General features: G+C 40.2%; 1 protein-coding gene across 3 annotated transcripts in view; it reads right to left on the reverse strand.

The window, feature by feature from the left end:
• fstl4 (follistatin-like 4) overlaps positions 1-22,532 on the reverse strand; it is a 247,803-nt gene that overhangs the window by 97,224 nt on the left and 128,047 nt on the right. For all 3 annotated transcript variants that reach the window (XM_046410298.1, XM_046410300.1, XM_046410297.1), the window contains exon 4: positions 2,199-2,441. In XM_046410298.1, the coding sequence (XP_046266254.1) occupies positions 2,199-2,441 (243 nt within the window). The remainder of the gene's footprint in view (positions 1-2,198; positions 2,442-22,532) is intronic.

The following is a 22,532-nucleotide window of genomic DNA, read 5'->3' on the forward strand; positions in this document are numbered from 1 at the left end:
GCAGAGCTTTTAGGTTTATCAAATTTGAAAGCAAAATTACGAAAGGATTTTTGCACTGTGGCTCAATATGTAGCTGTAGGGCACCAAGAGATCCATTTTCATCTCTGAGGGTCTTGTTCTCACACTGACAGCAAGAGTACTTCTTGTCAGCTAGCCTTTAATATGCTTCAGGCTCTAAAAAATGGACCCCCAAAATATAGAGTCAAAACACATCTATAAGTAACCAAAGAAATAGAGAAAGCAGAATCAGTTTCTTCAAAAGAATGGAGAAAATGTAGTGTAACCTGCCCTAAATTCAATTTGTTTCAAAGAGGAACAAAAGAGAAACATTTACTTAAACAACTTAACCACTGGCACCACCTCTCCTCTTCCTCTGCTGGAACAATCATCGTGAATAATGGCTCAAGCACAGCACTATGAGACAAGCTCTACGATGATGACTTTGTACGTTAGGTGCAATAATTACTTCTCAATTACACACACACACACACACACACACATAATTCCCATGACATATGACCGATTTCCAGCATTTTCCATCTCCTGCTGGTTTGCATTCAGACATCCCGAGTTTAAGCCTAATGTGCCGACTGAACATCCCTAATGTGGATTAGCTATGCATGGTGGTGTCAGCCAGAATTCCTTCTCTAATGTGTTATGACTAAACGTGCTGCCGTATTTGTGGTTGTGTGAATCAGTACGTTGTATTGACATAAAACCATGCGATCTAAATAACCAAGGCCTTACTTTCTGGTTTAACATCCACACCGTGAGGGAGTATAAAAGACATCTAGTCTGACCTGGAAAACTAAATTTAACAAGGAGATGCCAACAGGTAAATATAAATGCAAGCTTGCAGAATCTGAAAGTGAGATAGCTTCTGTGTGCAAATAGTTAAAATTAGCAGAAGCCTTAACTATCCCTGTTACCTTTAAATTGAAGTGAAGATGAAGCGGCCGGGCTGTTTGTTTGGTAATAATGCTGACTATAGATGCTGAGAGTGCACTTTTGCTAATGAGCGAGAGTCAAGGAGTGAAGATTCAAATGATTTTCTACAGAGAACTGGTCATCCAGAGTAACCTAGTGGTGATTTGTGACTGCCAGGATATTGATGTGGCACAGGTAGTGCAGAGCAGGAGAGATTTAGAAGTTAAACATAGTTGAACATAGCACATGATAAAAATGCTTGCTCTCTTAATGCTCAGTGCTTTTACCTATTATTTCCAAGACAAACCCGACCCTCAGCCACAGCCTTCAGTGCCAAACTGCAAGTGATTTCATTCTTTCATTCATTCATTTCGACTGAACAGGCGGCTGACAGAGACGGCATGATTTACGAAGTGATCGATGCTTGTGACAAGCCTGACAGCAGCAACGTGTTACAAAACAATTTGTTTTTGTTTGTCCCTAATATCTCTAGTTCTGTTTAAATGTTCCACCGTCAAAGTCAAAGCTGCGCTGCAGCCTTCAGATTGCTCAGAAGTATGTCTCACATGTATCAGAACATCATTTCAGGGCAATTTTCACTCACAAAAGATATCAGAAGTGTTAACCTGTACTGCAGTGATTCAGTTGGCCTTCAGAGACAAACAGCCTCTGTGGAGCATCGCTGTAGCTCCAGTTCCACTGAAAAAGGTGAAAATCCTGACAGCCTAAATTGCATTTATTAACTCCAAATGTCTGATTTGTCTTAAGGGAGGTTAAACAATACTCAATAACAGTTCAACTTCAATAATTTTCTCAAATCATAGGCAGAATTTTTTTCTTCATGAAACAGCAATTTTATATCAAATAAATATACACATATAACTTAATTAACATGAATTCATAGGTTTGCAACTCCTTGAATTAAAATTTATCACCCAGATACCCCACATTCATTTTGAAATATCAGCATAACTACTGCAAATAATAACAAGGCTTTAACCACACCTGATGCAATGCAAAGGAAGCGCCCACGGCAACATCCTTGAGAGAAACCTGTGGGAAAGCACCTGCACTAATCGCATGGTGGGCATCACGTTCAGACCTCCTCTGTGTCATTTATTAAACCTCATTATGACAAAGTAACCCAGTTAATTGGACTTTTTAAACATTCTGCTGCCGATACCTTCGACTAACCTTTTGAGAAATGTTTTATTTTTGAAAGTGTGTAGCAGCCCTCTGCAGTGTCTATCAGTGTAACAGTCAAGTGGTACCTTTGAAGAAGCAGTCCTTGCTGTGCACCACATAGATCCGCCTCCTCTCCAGACAGGCGGTTCGGTAAACCTCGCAGTGGTTTTCGTAGAACCTGCCGTCTGACCCACACACCGGCACAAAGGAGGGCCGACATTTTTCCTGACAAACGCACTCAGCACGGCCAGTTTCTGCCATCAGCACACACTGTCGACCCCGTCCGCAGTAGGTCCTTCGACAGGGACCTCCATCTGGTTCAGAGCGGGCTGGAAGAGTGAAAGAAAAAAAAGGGTTTATTTCGGGAAGGGACAGGAAAAGCGGCATGTTTTTCGCAGTGACATCTTTCACACATTCAAAAATACATTTAGTTAATTAAAGTCTCCCTGCAGCAAGTCTACGTAAACATCTCTGAAACAAATTTATGATTATTTGTTTCCAATGGCTTCAGTACACCTGAACCTTGTTTTCCAGTGCTGGACACCATCCTCTAAGAAAGCATTCCTGATTGACTTACCCAGATGGTGTTATGTCATCATTCAGAACCGCTCCAATACAAAAATCACATTTTCCAATAAATCTCACATTCATCCTCACATAAACAAATGCCAGATTAAATATATGAGTACAGTTAAACAAAAGTAACACGTTACTTTCAACATAGTTACAAGATCAATTATGCCACAGAAATAGCAAAAGTATAAACTCAAGCAGCTTCGATCTTGAAAGACAGGAGACAGCAGAGGGGAAAGCTTTTTTATATATATACAACACAATTTCCTACCAATCAAACAGCCAGGTGTCCTTATTAACACCTCTCAGCACACATTTGTGTATGGGTGAACTCAAAACCCAAGAAGAGCTCACACTGTCTGCCTTACCTGCCCACCATTTTTGTAACAACCCCTTCTTGTGCCAGATGCTCTCCTACGCATGCACGCACACGCACACGCACACACACACACACACACGCACACACACACAGGCACAAATGTACAAGCTAAGCACCCAGATCATCACCGCTCACTGCCTAGGACACCTTGCTTCTTCCCCCTGATTTAATCTATTTGCACTTAAAGCAAGTCAAAAAGTTGCTGATCCAGCCAGACACTCCACCTTGGATTGATCTTTTCTGACTCCGTGAGCTTGACTGGGATCTCCCTCTCTTGGTGTGATCTGAGGATTTATGCCCCCATGTGACTTGGAGTCATTGCAGTAATACTACTACTAATAATAATGATAATGACGATGGTAATGATAATATTCGCCAACAGGTACAAGTAGGGGACTTGATTCCTCTCAAGACAACCTGGTAAATGTCAGTGGTGATAAATTTGATATTAACAACTGAGTTGCGTTTACACATTATTCATGTAACTGTGAGAACAACAATATTGGCAAACATGAACAATTCCTACTCAGGCACCCACATAGTGTTGGCACAGTAGCAACTCCAGCTGGGAGCTTATTTGATTATATCGACACCTGTGTGTTTTTACGTCCAAATATAATAAATACATGCAAATACATTTCCACATGCAAGCAAAATAAATCTGATTTATTTATTCTAAATGTAATTAGTCAGTCAAATAATTTTGTTCCCCAGTTTTCTTCCTGCATTTTCCTGCGGAAAAGAATCGGAATTTTTACTGTAAGCTTCACGTGTTTTTACTGTAAGCTTCACCCCTACATGACTCAGTTTGAGTTTTAACCGTTTCTTCTTTTAAAATTTCAGGCATTCCATCTCTTTTCCATTTCATTTGATGTTAACAATCATTTGAATAAACTTAATGTCAAGTTAGAGAGGAAAACAGCACTAGAAAACGGTGAAAATGAAATAATAGTTCGAACATTCAATACTGCGAAGGCTGTTTTAACATGACAAAGAGACAAATACATCACACATCCCAAAGGGACTTGATGTTGTTTTGAGGCTGAGTCGGTTAAGATGCTGAGAAAGGGTCAGTTCTATTATCCCTCTGTGGATTGTGGAATAAGGCTAAAAACCATCCCAGCTTAACTTAAAAGAGCCCAGTCTGGGCATTTATAATCAAACTGCTGAAAACAGAAATTGAATTTGCTTGGAGTGTAATCATATCTCAGCATATTCAATAATAGAGGTAATGCGCTGTTGTCGGAGGACAAAAGTCCCTTAATTATATAAAGGCGAATCCAGGGCAGACACATAAAGGCTTAAAAGTGTGTGTGTGAGCGCACGCATTCACATACACACACACATTAATACACTAGCACTCTTCTACTCATTTTGAGGTGTCAGTCACACATAAATTCTAGTGTTCAGCCACTGTCTAATACACAACATCTGTGCTTGCAAACGAAAGGCACGTTTTCAAATGAAACAATTAGGCCATTTATCAATGAACGAATCAACATAAAGATTAATTCGCACATGAAATCAGTATTTGCAGCCCCACACACAACATATATGTGTTGCCTAACCTCACTTGGTGGCACTGACTCCTCCTTTATCCTAATTAAGTATTTGGAGTCTGCTCGAAGAAGTGGTGTGGTTGGGGATGTGCCACGTAGCTACCCTGAGGGGATCGTAAGGTGTGGAATAAGACAGACTCAATTCCTTTTTATCCAGTTTACTAATTGTTCTGCATGTCTCGGCAAAGCATCTGTGGGAAATGCAAAATAGCCCAGCTCCCTTGCGACCTTCCCGTTCATGTCAAGGTCGGGGACGATTACAAGATCGTTTGTATTCTCCAAGCGTGAGAGATTAAACGCTTAGCAACAACCGTCCGGCAGCAGTTCACTGGTGGCTGTTCTTCCTTCCTCCTCGTGTTGTTTACTCCCTCCCTGCGTCTTCTTTCACTCCATCAGCCACCCTCGCCCTTTCCCATTTTGCTCAAAGAAAAGAGTACATGAGCAGCAACCGCTCAAACAATAGAAACAAAAGTGCACAAAAGTTACATCTGCAACACACAAGCTTGTCTGACATTTAGCTAAGTCCTACTGCTTCTGTTCATCCTCGCTGTAAGTCCTTTGTCTCACATTCTCTTGCACCATGTTGGGTACAATTGTGACTTGCTTAAGAGGCTAAAAGAGTTGTTCAATAATCCTCCCTGTCTAAGCTGCAGGCACAGTGCTTATGAATGACTTTTACAAGTTCAGCGCCAAGACAATGCCAGGCTGACCATCCAGTCACTCAGATCTTTATGGGTCTTCTGTACTTTTTCTCTTTGTTTTGCTGTATATGTGTATACTTTTCTCTGTCTCTTTGTCAGCTCTCTGATGATGAGCTCTGCTGCGTTTCCGGGCAATTGAGACCGGGCATTGTCCACTGCAATCAGAGATTTCTAGGACATGTTTTGCAAGGACCTCTGTCGATAATTGCATGGGAACATGGGGGATTTGTGCAATGCGTTAAGACCATTTTGCCTTATCTTTCTGACATTTTTCGACAGACAATGATAAGTTTCCCCTTTCATTTCCTTTTATGCAAGCCAAGTGAATGAGAGCATAACTGGAGGCACAGCATGACTGTCTGCCAGACTGACTGCCTTTTCATTTGTGTCAGGAGAAGCTACAATCTTGTCAGCCTCAACCCTTGTTGTATCTCTGTGATGAAGCCATTGGTAATTTGAATCCCGAGTGAGGCATACGGTCTGCATGCACGCAATCACATATGCATTGTGCAGCATGTTCACATAAAGCTCTCTCTCACACACACAGCCAGAGGAAAAGAAAAAGTCAATACATGTCACTTCTCTCTGGAAGCAAAATACTTGTCTAAACCTCTAAACAAGCACCATTTAGCAACTAAAATATGCCTCAATATATTTATACCTGAGGCTAGACTGTCAAGCTTTTTAAATCCTTTTAACATTTAAAGGCAATCAGAAGAAACTTTATTTATTTTGTATTGAATCCAGGGGGGGCTTGTTTTGTTTGTTTTTGATACAGTCCCCTCAGAGAGACAGAAGGACACTGCCGAGCTTCTTACTAATTAGAGTGGAAGAACATTTGCCCCGCTGATGTGGGACTCGCTGCATGCAATGGTTCCACATTATAAAACCGCCCTGAACCACTGAAACACAGAAGCTGCAGACACAAAGCCTTCAGGATATTAGTGCATGACATTTACACAAACAGAGTAGACATTTTTTTGTCAGAAGACAGCTTGTGTTAGAGCTCAGCCCCAAAAGTGTCCTTGTGTCATCTTTTCATTTCAATCGTGTGACTGTAGTTGTGTAGCGTGAATATGCATGCAAAGTGTGCATGTGTATTAAGTGCATCTGCTTATGTATATGTGTTTTGCAGCCCAAGAAAAGCTCCGTCACATCTGCTGATCCTACAGATCATTCTATTTGCTCTGATGCAGCTGTAGATAATTAAATTCAGAGACGCGCTGTCAAACACTGTCTTCCCTGTGCCGTGCAGTTGGACAAAGCGTCGCTGATGTGCACACTGAGCTGGAATATCAATGGACAGCAGCAGCCTTCGGTGTTAAGTGCGATATGCTGTGGCATACACAAAGATAAGAACAAACTGTCCATTTTGCCTCACTGTAACATGATGTTACCATGTTGCATGACAGAGTTCAGCTTGTGTCATCTAGATATTTGGTACAAATGTTTTGCTCTCTCTCTTCATGTTTCAGTTAAGAATTTAACATTGTTGTACCCCGAATGTACCCCACGGCTTTTTTCAGAGCATCCTTCACTGATGTTTGATTTTTTAAAAAACTGTAGAAATAAAGCAAAAATTATCCGATAACTCACACAATAGCTGACCCCAAAATCCTTTGGCAGAGCATTAATGATGACTGATCCGAAAGACGCTCAGGCTGCCCCTTAAATCAGTGATCAGTCGAATCAATGCAACTTTCTGTTGTTGTTTTTTTTAGCTGCATCACTCCACATTAACTAATACAGGAACAGAAGCATGGCAGGCAGCAAACTTCCGTGTTTCAAAATGACCACAAACCTCTACTGGAGGGGTGATGGAAACAGAGGGCAGCGTGTTGGCTTCTTCAACACTCTCTGCAGCAGTGGTGACAGCCAGCAAGTCAGCTAAACAACCTCTGAACCAGACAGTCGTACAGCCCCGCCTGCTGTCGTCCTCTATGATGGAGTCATAGTCAACACTCTCAGCAAGTCTATAAGAGCTTTATTTAAACAGAAATGCATGCGTGCTGTCTGTGTAGTTATTGCAACAAATCCATCTGGTTGCTCAACATTAAATGGTAGCAATTCAAAATTCAATTCCCCAATTCAAATCTCACATAATATGCAATGTAGCGGTCTTTCATCGATTTTTTAAATGCTCATAAACACATTGCCATAACTCTGTTCCATAAACGTTAATGTGTAGAAATCATCACTGAAACTAATGCCGATGGATTTTCTGATTGCTGTTGTCGGTTGAGATTCGTCAGTCACAAAAAAAAAACAAAAACCAAAAGAGGACAAGACATCAGCGGACATTGGAAACGACCACAGCAACACCACTGCATGAGGTAATTCGAGAAGTTAATTGCATTATCAGAAACTTAGTCCCACAGCCATTTTTCTCCATTATTTGCTGCAAATTACCCATTACCTCTGTGACCTCTTGTGTAATGACAGGTTAGCCAGTACCTTGACATTCATTACATGTGATTCAGTGGATGGGCACTGAAGCCATTTCATCAGCCCCATTCGTGGAACCATTTTACTGACATGTACATACTACAAAGGAAAGAACACAAACACAAAACACAAATTTTCAGTTTGCCATGAACAGGAAGCATCACCGTTCTTCCTTATATACTCATTACTACCAAGGAGCGAAGAACGAGCACACGTGGTAGAGATTTAAAAATGAACTTCAGTCATTTTAGAAGAGACAACGCTGATGGTAACACTAAAGGATGAAGTCATAGCTGATTAAGAGTACGCCGAGTCCCTTATTAACACACACAGTGTTTTCCTCCCACATGCTGATGTTTCTCCTCCTCTGCCCCACCCTATCAGATTATTGACTGTCTTGTCAAGGATGCAAATGAAAGAAGTAATCAAGTGAAATGAAGATCTGGTCACTGCTGCTGTTTAAGAGGTTTTCCTGCATGTTGGTATTACATGTAATGTGGTTAATTTAGAAATGGGGAGTGTAACACAGGGATTTACTTTTCACAGATGTTACTACCATGACAACATGCCCCAGTCTGTGTGTCTGTTTAATCTGATTACACAGCAGAGTTAAACTGGAACTATAACACATCTTTTCAAAAATGTTGTGGGAAGGGTGGCCAGTTGCAGAAGCAGAGAATGAGTCTAATGAGGTACGAACACATTCAGTGGGAGTCAAATCAAAGTAATGGAGAAAAGTAAAAAGCTGAGATGAACAAAAGCAGGAAACAGAGAACTGAAATACAGAAAGAGATGAAACATTAACAGAGGTAAAAGACAGCAAAAGAGAAAGACACAAATGAACAAATAGCACGTCCATTGGTGCACTGAAGAAAATTCTTTGAAAAGGGCTTCTTTGAGACACAGTAATGGAGCGAGGCGGAGAGAAAGGCTGATTCTGCCCCTACAGAGCAAGGATATTCAGCCTGGGCCTCAGACAAAATGTCACTGGGCTCATCTGGCTGCTTCAGCTGATAGGCCTGTATTGATCTTCTGATCCCCGTATATCTGCTGCCGCTCCATCGAAAGGCTCAGCTCTCTTGAAAGAGAGACCTCGGAGAGCTGGACTGCTGCAGCTGCCGTTACTGCTGCCTGGTGCTGCCGTATGATCCTCTGCGTACCACATACTTAGGGATTTATAGGTAATTTTTTTGTTTGTGATTGGTGATAGGATAGGTCACAGACCAGGGCAGGCCCGGAGGATGAACGTGATAATACACCACATATCACGTTTTTGGAATCCATTTGATTCACTGAACCATGTTGGTACTTTCATTCTCAGCACATATCGTGAGGCTCTATGTTAAAAACTCTCACACTCACTTTCAGTCACTACTAATGTTTTATGAAACTAACTTTTTCCCATTCAGTCGACTCTTAAAACTCAAGGCTGTTTTCTTTATTCTCGGTAAATTAATATTTTGCCCGAAAAATTGTGAAGATACAGATGTACTGTTACAATGACCGCTGCTGGCCATGAGCTACACATCTTTTTATACAAATATTGATTCATTTATTTCCATCAACTGAGTTGTTTTCATGGTCACTCTGGAATCTACAGCCATTCCAAGAACTCAAAAAAAGATGTTCTCAAAGAGAGTGAAAGATAAAACTATCACAGAGAGATCAACCATATTCATGAAATTTGGGCATGAAAACAATGTTTGTGTAAGAAAAGTGCTATTTTCGATGCTGGCATTTTCTTTAGGAAACTTGGAATGTGAATGCCCAGAAAAATAAAGACAAAATAGAATTGAAGGAAGCATAAATGCAACGAGAGCTGAAGAACCATCTGGGAGTACAAAGCTTTGGCAGCAGGAGGAAACTACTGTGAGACCAGAGTGAGCTGAAATTCACACCAGGCAGCCGTCAGTCACACGACCACATTGGTTATGGTATGACAGGTACCTGCTTCTCGCTCTGTGGTCTGCCCTCCCCAGGGGACGGAAAATGAATTGGGAGGGAGGCGGGGCTTCCTCTTGTGCTATAATGATTTTGGGATGCAGCCTCTGGGCTTTCCCTGATAATTAAATACGAATAAAAGATGGAAGTAAAGATCGTAGGGTGTAACAGTCTGACAAACTGCATGAGCTCAGGTCAGGACACGCTGGAATATGTGTGTTGTTTTCTTTTTTTCCTTTGCGCGGATGGAATAAAGTGTAGACATTACAACCCTACAGGAAATACACTGTGAAATGTTCAAAGTAAAAATATCTTCATATAACTTCACTGCAGTCAAGCTAATTTCTCTTATATTGCCAAATACACTGCTGCTTTATTAAAAAGACTTAATTGGATTAAAAATGTAATTAAATTACATGCTAAAATGTATGAATTAACATGTTTCTGCATCCATATTCATAGATCCAAACATTCATTCAACAGTAATCCACATTCACACTGAATACAAACTAACCTTAATGTCCTGCTTTGCTCACGAAAACAAGTTTTACGCAGATGCTCGTTGGACACCATCTGCTCCAACTCCAGATGGATCAGAGTTCTGAAGAATGTTTTGCTGTTTCATATCTAACATCGTGTAGGTGCGCACAAAAGGATGTCTAAGAGTTAACGTGACTACACACATAGCTGCCTGTGACTCACACAAGCAGGTTCACATCGTCTGCTATATTATTTACAGCAATTTTACCATCACAGCAGCTACAAATAAGGCTACAGCAATATAAGGCTTGAGTGTCAAGCCCTTTTCCGCTGCCACACTCATATTTTCACATTAATGCCACCAAGGCCAGGGATGAAATAAGCTCTCAAACATATTTTTTTGCAATAGGCTTGAGCGTGCAGGTGAGTGTGGGGAATATAATCTCTCATGGAAAAAAAAAAATCCCATCTAAGGAGTCTGTGGTGTACAAATGGAAAGTGTTTGAAAAGAAGAAATGTCCCTCTTGTGTCCTGCAGGCAAGTCTTTACAGCCACATGATCTCCATCTCCAAGGCCTAAATTAAATTTTCATCTGTGCTTGTGCAAACATACATGTATGTGTGTGACAAGAAAAACGACTGATGCTCTAGTCTGTGTAAAAATGTTTGTTTTCCCATATTAAAAAACACAATTTTTCCACAGCTCTAAAACCTTCCCATGTTATGGCCCCACAACACTCGTCCCTGTTTATTATCAACAGCATCTTAATCCCTTCGATCCATCTTCAGCCTCTCGCTATTTATCTCTCTATTTATACATTTCTCCACAGTATATACTGCATTTCTGCTGACGCCACACCTGAACCTCCCTCCCTGCAGGGCTCTGGGAGAACAGAGACCAAGTGCCCCCGATGGCCTTGCTCCCACAGCCAAGATGACTAATAGCCCCCGCAGGGCGAGAGACCACGGAGGTGAGGCACAAAGGTGAGAGAGAGAGAGAGAAGATAAAGGACTACACCATCTCATGCGGTTTGTAAAAGCTTCCTCTGTTGGGTGGGCTTTGGCTGCTTAATTCTTCATTCACACAGAGATAGTGTTGTGATTTAAATCCTTTGTGTCCATTTAGAGGGCCAGAATATTACAGGCCACAATAGGATTCTTATCAAAGAGCACTGAGGCATCAGATAATACAAAATTATTCTGTTTCCTCCTATAAAAGGGCTGCAGCATTCTTCCATACATGCTTCTAGAATGTTTTAGAGGTGTGCCTATCAGGTTTACAATTCACTGGTGTTAAATATATTATTACACACTGGCTTTGGAACAAAATCAGGCCAAACAAAAGTGCACAGCAAAATACAACCCAAATATAGCTTCTGAATTCAAGTTCCTCTCTTGTACTGAGGACGAGCTTCACTGCTGACGTTATGATGCACAACATTCACATAAAATGTACTGCTGAATGTCAGGTAATGTCGGCTCCAGGTAAGCGCTCTACCTGTCGTAACAGGCTGCCTTCTCAGAAGTGAATTTACTTCTTGTATAGAAAAGAAAGAGATGATGAAATTTGCTGCAATCGCCAATGAAAAAGTGACAACAACAGTGCACTCAAAAAAAAAAAAAAAAAAAAAAAAATCAAACCTGAGATGTTAAACATTATTCTGACTTTGGGGGACAAAACCCCAAAGTGCACTACTGCTTGAAAAGTTTTTGTAGTGGAATTATTTCGTCTGCAAATCATAGCGATCGTGTGGTAAAGGTCAGTAAACTACAACTACATGGTTCAGGTGAGAGAGGGAATATTAATGTTGAATCATTTCAAAGCAATCGATTGCTGTCCAAAACAGATGCTTCATCACTTTGACCCGCAGCCCATGAAGACTAAACTCACTGGGTTACGTTTGTGGCATGCAGCATTCCTTTCTCTTCTCTCGGTTCCCGTCTCTCCAGGCAAAAAGCCTCAAAGCAAAGTGATGAGCAAAAAAATCTTCCATCAAAGACAAGAAGCCGGAAACCGCAACAGCGAGAACATCTGTTACTTACCCGTCTACGCAGCCCCTCGATGGCTTTCAGGGGTCAAGATGCTACAGTACACATTTAAACTACACACTGAAACGATGTGTTACTTTGTGAAAAATGAGAATCTTATATCAATAACGCTGGTTACCTGTTGCATCTGAAGACTGTGATTAATGGTTTCAAATGGCTATTGCAATATAAGCAACATGTTGTGGACAATGTTTAACATTATGCATTAAATTGGGCTCAGTTTTGACTTTTCTGAGTGTTCTTGAGTGTTTTCTTGCTTTTAGACTAGCTGACTATTAAAAGTTAAACCTTCTGTTTAAATGTCATGGAAACTAGCCATTAGAAAAAGAAAAAGAAATTTCACATCTACAAGATGAAAAAAGATTAGGAAACTGGCTGAAAAATAGATCATGTTAGAGACCACCATTTGCATAAGATTAGTATTGTCGAGGGGACTTCTGCCTGCCAGATATGGAAGATTCACAAAAGATTGAAATCCCAGAAGATCTGTGCTATCATTACAAATCACTAGGCGTCCCCAAGGTAGTATTAGTCCTGTGTGAACGAAGCTTTTCACTTGAACTCATCTCAAGCTTTGCAATTACAGACTGCTGAAGGAGTGGAGGATATATACATGCTGATTTACTGTATGAAAAATCTGTGCCGATAGAGATGCAGTACATCCCAGATTATTCTGATGCTTGTGTGCTTGCATAAATATACAATGAATACTACAAGTGCCAACTGCTGCAGTTTATTTATTTATTAACATAGTTATTCATTTTTGAGCAAACAAGTTTGTAGTGCAAACAAATGTTCATCAAGATATTTGATGTTTGAGTTCTGAGATGTGTTGCAGTACAGCAAGACTGTGATACAACGAAGAAATTTCAGTTTACGCATACGTTATCATTGTAATTAACGTGTAGATGCAGTTGCAGTGCTTACTTTTGCTTACTTGAACACTTTGCCTGGACATTAAAGAGGGGCAATAAAATGGAAGCAACTGTGGAACAAGCAGCTGAGAACCTGGCAAGTCTTCATACACAATCACAGGGGCAGCAGTATGCTGATAGTAATGGTATTCAGACTACAGTCACAATATACCTGACAGTAGTAGACAAGTACACTTTCCTTGCTAGTCTATTGTTACAAATATGACTACTGAGTTGTGACGCAGCACATTTAATTCCCTGCAGCTTTAGGATTCAGTGGCTCTTCAGTAGCTTGTGTGGCCTTTAATCTCCATCAGCAGCAGTGTTCGATTTTACAGTCATGCCATGCTGAATCACATTCACTGTAAAGTGTGTGGAAAGATGTGATAGTGCTTTGCCAACACTAATATGGCAAAGTATTACAGTTAACTGATTGTGCTGAACTGACACTGCTCCTCACAACTGCACAGACTGGGTGAAAATACATCAACTGTTCTAAGTAAAAAAAAACAAAACAAAAAAAAACATAATTAAAAGGAGTGGAATTAAGCTAATTTCTCATGTGTAAAACATGGTTGTTACATTCCATGTAGAAGAAAGAGAAAAAAAATCCAGTTGCATAAATAAAGAGAGAGAGGCCTAATGCCACAAGGAGAATTTATCAGGTAAGCAGAGATGAGTTTGGCTTTGTTGAACTGAGGTTATGATGTTACAGTCAACAAGGACTACTTTCAGGGAGAAATATGGAAAAGTAACTTTCTAATGCCTTTGCACAGAGCTAAAAAATCAAATATGATGCCAGCCTTTTACTAAATTCAGTTGGGTTATGAAAGAGCTTAAAGAGACTGTTTCCTTAGAAATAAATTATGTGTGCTTTTGTGGTCCTGTCCATACTGGACATGGTACACAGGCTATTTTCAGTGTGAAGAATAAGAGAAAGATGGCATAACAGACATACATGGAGAGATACAAGAGGGAGAAAGGTGATAAAGACAAAACCACAGGATGAGACTGAGACATCATCTTGGAAATGAAAGCCCTTCAGGAAGCTTGCAGAGTCGGTGAGGGGGTGTCTAGAGTGCTGCAAAGGCCTTTATAGACTATCTCTATGAAATAATAGGTAAAAATATATACACAGAGCCATAGTGCTAAAAGCTAGACTAAAATCTGCCACTTAGCTCTCAGTCTTAAAAGCAGAGTTCCCAAAGCCTTTCAACACAGAGGGCCAGAAGAGGGCCCCGACTTCTGCTTACTGAACCATGGTGTTTGTTAACCATTCATCACTTTAAGGAACCAAGACTACTGAGGCCAAATGATTGAAAACAGACAAATAACTGAAACAAAAGGCACATCAAAAGGACATTTACATAAAATCCAATCCACAACTGGTCCCTGGTTGTTGGAACTTCCGATAACATCTGTGGCAGCAACAACCAGATCTCAAGGGCTCCCAAATGAACACCTATGGGGGATGAGGAACGTGTTGGACATTGTTCTTCATCACAATAATCAACACATCAAATGATGCAATGTCTTAAGAAAGAATGGCATTAACACCTCATGTAGAGCTCAGAGTACCAGAAACCCTAAAGGTTTACTAATTTTCTGGTTTTCCAGACATTTTCTGAGAGCAAATTGAGTCAAAAAGTGTCAGTTTACAAAATTATCCCACACACAAAGAGCAGAGTTTTCAAGATGATATACTTTTGAGCACAACCTCACTCCTATGACAGCATTATTCAATTCTCAGCTGATGCTTTTCAAGTGAATAGTCATGTTCATGACCAGCAGTAACCCCAGCGGACACCTAATAAAGACAGTGCTAAACCAGACAGGTAAAGACAGAGCCACAAAAGAATCAGCCCAGAATTAGAAGTACTGAATAATACATTAACACTTTTCCCCTCTTATACAACTGACAGATCTAATGTTTAAATGATGATTTGCCTCAAGGAACCCAAGAAGCACCATGGAGAAAAATAGACAGATATATATTTTTCTTTTTGGATCTAAATCATCAGGAAAAAGATAAACATACGCCAAAAAGGGGTTAGGCACGCACAGATGAATAAATGTACTATGAAAACACACTAGACACAACAACGACAAAAACGGAAGCTAATGAATAAATAAAACAGAACAACCAGCATCTGAAATAGCTCTGACTGAGCCCTGCCCAGAGAGGGCCGTTCAGTGAGCGATCTCATCAGGGCTGCTGTCGGGACTGCTCAGTGGTCAGGAGAGCCGGTGTGGTGTTGACAGTTGGCTGTCATTACTTCAGAAGTGAGGGGTGACAGCGGGACGGGACGGGACGGGGGGCGGGGGACAGCAAACAAAGGGACTGGCGTGGAGGAGAGAGACAAGATGAGAGGCCTGAGGAAGAACAAGTGGGGAATAAAAGAAAGGAGGTGGAAGTGGAGGTGGATGAGGACAAAGGAAAGTCAAGTGACCTTTTGACCTTAATGGATTCGGGCCAGTAGCCCAACTCCCTGGTGCTTGAGTCGGTTTGGGTCAGCACTGGATAACTGAGAACTAAAGCGATTTGAATGAATAAAACAGAACTTTGCAGGTGGAGAACAGATTCTTTTAAAGTATTTTTTTTTGACATCGTTAAATGTTCTCTATTGTCTCAAGATTAGTGCACCGGAATGAAAAAACATCTGATGACCCGTAATTGTCTCTGATTACTTATTTGTATGTATTTTTATGTAGATATATTTTTATAATAATATGCAAAGAGGATTGTGCAAAGTTGGCAGAGGTATAAACTCTCGAGTGCTTTCTAGTTAGCACCTTTCATATGCACATTTACATTTCATTGTTTAAATTTTAAATTTTACACTTCAACTGCAAGTCCTCACACCTGCTTTCATCCCCCACAAACCTATTGGTATGCAAATTCATTTAATTACCTATGAATAAAAAGCTAACTTTTTGGCCCTGCTTTTGAACATTGCTGAGATACTTGCGGCACAAACAGTGCTCTGCACAGCATAATCTATGGCAGCAGTAGACAAACAGCAGCTTGTGGGCCCAATTCTGCCTCCTAGCAAAAAATACTTGGCCATCTGACAAAGCTGAAGTTTCCAGCTCTATAACTAACATCGAAACAATTTTCACATGTCATCTGTAAATAAAACTGTAAATACAAAGCTCACGTACGAGTGAAAGCAAAAACAGAACATATAACACTGCAATCCCGTGAGAAGATTCGGAATTCGACTTCTGAATACGACACCACCGTGTTGAAGTTTCCATATTAAAAGCTGAGGTGTGAGTAGAGTGACACAGGTGAGAGGCAGGAGAGAGGAGGGTGAAAATCAGAGGCAGAGGGGAGGACAGCATGAATTACAATGCAGTGGGAGAGTTAGAGACAAAGAGTCCATGACAGAGGGAGAAAAAGATAAGACTAGAGGGTGACAGACAGGAAGAAGGAAGGTGCAAAAGATGAGCAGAACGGAGAGGAGGATGAAAAGAGAGAGGATGGGGAGGGAGCTGGGGACAGGGAGAAAGTGGAATGGGGGGAGGGGTGACTGGATGGAAGCTGGTGAAATGAATGGAGGCCAAGCATCCGAGGGACCACCACTGAGCGGTCAGTGTGTGCAGTTGTGTGGGTGTTTAGACTGTCTTTTTTCCCTTCTTCTTTTTTCTTTTTTTTTTTGAAGTATTAGGCATAACACTGCAAAAGACAGTGATTGTGAGTGGGGACAAGAGAGTTTGGAAATGAGAGGAAGAGGGAAAAAAATGGAATATTTTTAAAGAGAGAGGTGAACAGAGACAGAAAGGGAGGTGGATCTGCTCCAATGTGTAAAGGATTAGGGATTTAGGGCTTGTTGGAACAGCCAGTGTGTTCACATGAGTCCAGAAATATGCCTCTTGCCTGGAGATGTGGGTATTTGGTGAATCCAACTTGGATTTAGATTTTGCAGTTAAATTTGATGGAGGGAATATGGCTAAGACTAGCGACAAACTCTTTGTTGGTAGAAATGCCAAGGGCATTGTTTGTGCCGACTTAAAGTGTGTGACTGAGCTCACACGTTCTGCAACATAAAATAAAAAATGCAATAGTTGTTTTGATATTGTTTGGGGGGTTTTTTCTGCCAAGTTTTGCAGATGTTTACCTACAATCAGGAAATGAAAAAAATATGTCAAGCACAGGATGTACCAAATAACCTTAGAAGTTTAGAAGAAAGTATGTAACAACATGGGCTTTATGCATGCTTCGGTTCACTCAGGAGACCAAAATGAGGATGGATCCAGTTTTTTTTAAAACCTGGTGCACATGTGGTGAGTTCACAGAGGGGGCATGATGGGAACACTCAGCTTCAATTAGATCACAATTCATAATAGATAGCCATGTAAATATCTTATGAGGGAGAGCCATAGAGAAAATGACTCAGGAACACATGCACAGACAGACACACGTACGCACACACAAAGAACCACGAGCACAGACAGCAGAACCACAAAGAGCAGCCACCCCACACTGTCATGCAAGAAAAATAAGTGTAATAGAGTGTATTTATCTAATATTCATGCGCTATCTTAATGGATCTTTTGTGTGAAAGCCGTCTTGTTTTTGCTGTTGTCTGTGTGCGTGCTCATCAAAAGCAGAACTACCCGTAAAAGACCTGAGTTCGCTTCTGAATGTGATTTTCTTGTTAAAATGAAAAATGCATAAATAACAAACATGTCATGGATCTTACTTTATCGGTGTCGGTATTAAAAAGTAATTATTCTTTGCAATGAAACAATATAACATCCTTGTGTGAACTCAGTAAACTGTTAACACTTTATTGGATGCTGCAAAAGGAAGAAGGCGTGGATGTATGCCTACAAACAATCCGCCCGAGTCCTTCAGAAGTGTGCTCATATTCTTGTCACATCAACATACAAATTACTACTTACTCTGAGCAAAACAGTCATTTAAAACTTTAAAGTTAAAAAACCTGGCAGTAATTTCAATACCACGAAAAAGAAAAACCTTTTCATATTGAAAATATGAATAAAAACCCCTGTAAACCCAGCAGAAATCTTTGAATTGATGTTAGGGCACAAACACTGAAAGCTATTAAATGTCTTTCTGACAAATGCTGTGTTTTTCTCTAATCTGCTTCATTTCATGTGTCCCAGTTTAAACTGATGTTAAAACTGCACATCCAAACATTCGGATGACATTTACACAGATTTAAACATTTAATACAAATCATATTTAAGCAGTAATTCATGTTCTGCTTCAGTGTGGATTATTATTGATGAAAAATGAAGTAGTGAAGGAGTGCATCAAAGTTAAAAGTTCAACATATCAGATTTTCAGCCAGTAGATTACAGACTCGAGCACCTTAACAAAACAAACGGGCATGTTAGCCACACCCTCTCACCTCCCTTTATGTTCTCAGCAAGGTGAAAGAAAGATGAACACAACAAGATAAACAACAGAATATGATTACCTTTTTTGGAAAGAATATCAAGCAACAATATAAGGATTCTAGGCCAACAAGAGGGATGGACATTCTGGATAGTATTGAATGTATGGATGCTGCTGGGATGCCACTAATAGCCGGTGAGCAGCAGAGTCCTGTCATGTTGTTGACTAAGGGATCTAACAAGTTACTAACAGCCTACAGCGGAGCTAAACACACAATATGACTTAGAGTTTCTGTTCAGAGGAACATCAAGCATTAAACACTGAAGTGCAGTTTAATGTGAAACTGCAACATGTATAAACATATTGACGAATTTCAGCTGAGCTTGGACTTTGTACTTTGACTGGTTATTAAAACAAAATACCACACACAGTGAGGGAGTGCAACTTCATTCTCTGCTATAGATGCTAATAATCCACTATGTCTTTACAGAGTAAGTTGTTTGCTGCTACGCTAATGTTCAAAACCTCACATACTAACATGCACAGCCGACAAAGGCACACACCCTGCAAGTGTTGTTCAGTGATATGATGGCTGATAGGATAGGAGATAAGATAAGATTCCCTTTATTGTCCCACAATGGGGAAATTCACCTTGTTACAGCAGCAAGTGGCTTGTGAAAAAACAGAGTTAGGCATCAACAATAAACAATTTACATAAGTGTGTTTACATAGTGATAAGAGATATTTTACTTTACCACAAAGTAGTGAATATATGAGGGCAGCGGGAGGATTTCATCACAGAGTGGATGGTCGCATTCATAATGAACCGTTCCACCCGTTTTGCACCGCTGCTGTACCTCTGTGGTTTTACTGACTGAATCATTAACAGAGTGCAGGTTATCCCAGGTTTGATATTCAAGTTCAAATTCAAGATTCAAGACTCCTTTTTAAAAAAACTTAGAAACCAAAGGGATCAGTTTCGTCCAGAGTGAAGGACCTCAGCGTTAACCTGAACATCAGTTTTGATATGCAGTAGAGTTGTGCACAGAAAATTGCTTTGTTCATTTACACTGACTGGAAATGAATATCAAGAGGGATTGTAGACATATTTTTTGATGTGCCAATTGCTTCAAAAATTAAACTTTTTGCCAATTAGACACAGCTGTTTAAATCAGCTAATTTGCTCTAAACAGTCGGGGATACCATTTTCATTAATTATTTATGCATTAGGGAAAGGAGCTGAAAAGGTTGATAAAGTCTGTCAGATGTGAGCAGCATCGGAAAAGAAGGTTTGTGGAGTTATAAAATTAGCTGATTGTTTTGACTTCACGCTTGTACATTCTATCAGTTAACTTATTTTTTTTCCACCTTTACTCTGTTTGAGTTTTCTGTCTTCTCATTAATGTTTTTCTGCATTTGTTCTAAAAAACTCAAGCTGAAGATGAAACCTTTCACATTTTCTCACTTAGAAATGTCATAACAAAAGAAAAGTCATCAAAAATGTTGAGTATGCATGCAATACTTAGATATAGAGACACGTGTACACCCACATCCACACCCACACACACAATGTCAACCTATTCACTTACAACCCAATTACTTGACAACATGGAAGTTTGGCTGCTTTGAGAGTCTCTTCTGTGCCGTCTGGGTGGTGATGATATTATGAATGCAGATGCAGTGCAAAGCCTTGCAAAGCCCCGCAGGGGAGCACTAAAAGCAAACCCTGACCCTGTTGATCATCAATAATTCAGCATAAATCAGGGTTAGAATAAGTGCAGCGCTGAACAACACATCATCTCTACACTGTGCAGAATAGACGATGGTCTCCGCCATCATAAAGTTTGCATAAGGCCCAAGCCTCCCTGTTAGCTGTCCACAAAGCTGAACATTAGCTCCATTACGATGAAAAAAAGGAGGCTGATGGGAGGAGAAAGGGGGGAGAAAGTGGTTGTGAATCAACAATTCTGGGTCTCTACTGAGAACCATCTGGCATGGAGAAAATGGAGCTGGACGCCATCGTTGTGGGTATAGGAGGCCATCGGTGGCTGGCGGCCCAGTTGGCCGAATGTCCTGCTGGACTGCTGGGAACACAGTCAGCCATGTCAGTATGGAGCCAAACTTTAGACTCAGAAAGAGAAATCGGGTGTCTGGGACAGATGAGTCTGGGAATGATGGATAAATGAAAAAGGGAAAATGTGAACTAGACAAGAGTGCAAGAAAATGACAAAGAGAGATGACAAAAGCATTGAGTGAATATTCTGTTTATCTACTCATTCCATTTCAACCAAAACGCCAGTGGTATGGACACTAAAGACGACTTACAAAAAGAAATACCCACTAAGTTGGGTGATATGTTAAAATTTTCCAACAAGCAGCCATCAGCCTGACAACTAGCTATTGTGAATATATTCATGTGGGGGAGTCATTAGAAGACCAGTTCTTTTCTTTCACCTGCCAATAGCGAAGTGAATCATGGACTACTTTTTTTTGGTTCTTTATTTTTCAACAGAGCAGGCTAGTTTATCCCGTTCTGTTTTTCAAAAGAGCACAAGAAGAACCTCATTTACTGAGAGGGAAACAGGGTGTGCAATAGATTAGAATGACAGTACATTTTACAAACGCAGCTCTGAAGTACAAAAAACTGCGTGTTGCTCTTATAAGCAAGTAAGTTGTCAACAGGGAGTTAATTTCTGACCGTGACATACAGTTTGTCCAATAAATTAAAAGTGGATCTTTCAATTTTGTCATACAAAACTTGATTTTAACTTATTCAACATATGTGACATAACCGAACTTAAGACAATACAATACATAAATAACTACGCAAAATACACATTTATTTTTTTTAATCGAATCAAGTAGTTTTGCTGCCACAGCAAGCTTCAGTCTGAAATGTCACCAGACACTTACATATTTATTATTATGAATTGAGAGCGCAGAACTGTGCACCTGAAAAACTGACACCAAAGTGGTAAGTAGAGCAGCATAGTTTGAAGCTTTAGAGCCACTGACCAAGCTCCCATGTTGGACGAGCTGGGAGAGTGAACATGTTGGAGATATCAAGCATGCAAGAAAAGGACGAACGAATGTTTGGATGTATGGACAACAACTGGAAAAACATAATGCCTCTGGCCAGGGGAAGAAGGAATAAAGAAATAGCAGATTTTAAATCAAAGCGGATTTAAATTGACCTCTGCAGTGATTTGCATGAAACAGGTGACTCAGATTTGCATTTTTATGGAGTTCTCATGGCCTTCCTTTGCCCTTAATTCTCTTTGAACAGGCCAAGCAGGAGATAGGGATGTTAATTGTGGACCACCAGTACCTCAATGGGAATGATCTCAATGGCTTCATTGTGTTATCCCAGATAGGTTTTAATTAAATTAAAGACATGATGATGGGGACCTGTGTGGAGCCGAACACGCTATTCCCATTTTTTTTAAAAATCAAATTAATCCAATCAATTATACCAACGAATTTTACTTTCTTTTCATTTGTGATTTCATGTAAGGTATAAGATGGTTTATCAGGCAAGGCAGATACAATGAGGTCACCATTCAAGGTCAGGGGTGTTTGTTGATAGATGCTGGATACAGGCTAAATTATTCAAATAAGCTTAACTGCTTCAAATAACGCAGCTTTTACAGCATGAAAAGGGTTATATTTATGGGTCAGTACATCCTGTCTGATGTGACAACAGAACAATAATATAGAAAACTGCAATAACTACCCAGAAGCTCTGGCATAAAATATAAATGAATATTCTTGGTTTGTGAAATAGACCAAAATACAGCCATTGCCAGCTGGCTGCCTTTAATAGTAAGTATCTTTAAACTGTATAAACAATTTGATCAAACAGATTTTTTTTTTGCAGCTGTTCAGTGGTCATTTTCTATTTTGCTGACAAATTTGTTCCACTGAATGTTGTTAATATTCATTTGAGCAACTTTGCAGTTCACAAGGCTTCAAAACAGACAGCAGCAAATAGATACACATCTCTGCTTCATTT

This window comes from Scatophagus argus, chromosome 14, assembly GCF_020382885.2.
Source record: "Scatophagus argus isolate fScaArg1 chromosome 14, fScaArg1.pri, whole genome shotgun sequence".
Taxonomy (NCBI): Eukaryota; Metazoa; Chordata; class Actinopteri; family Scatophagidae; genus Scatophagus; species Scatophagus argus.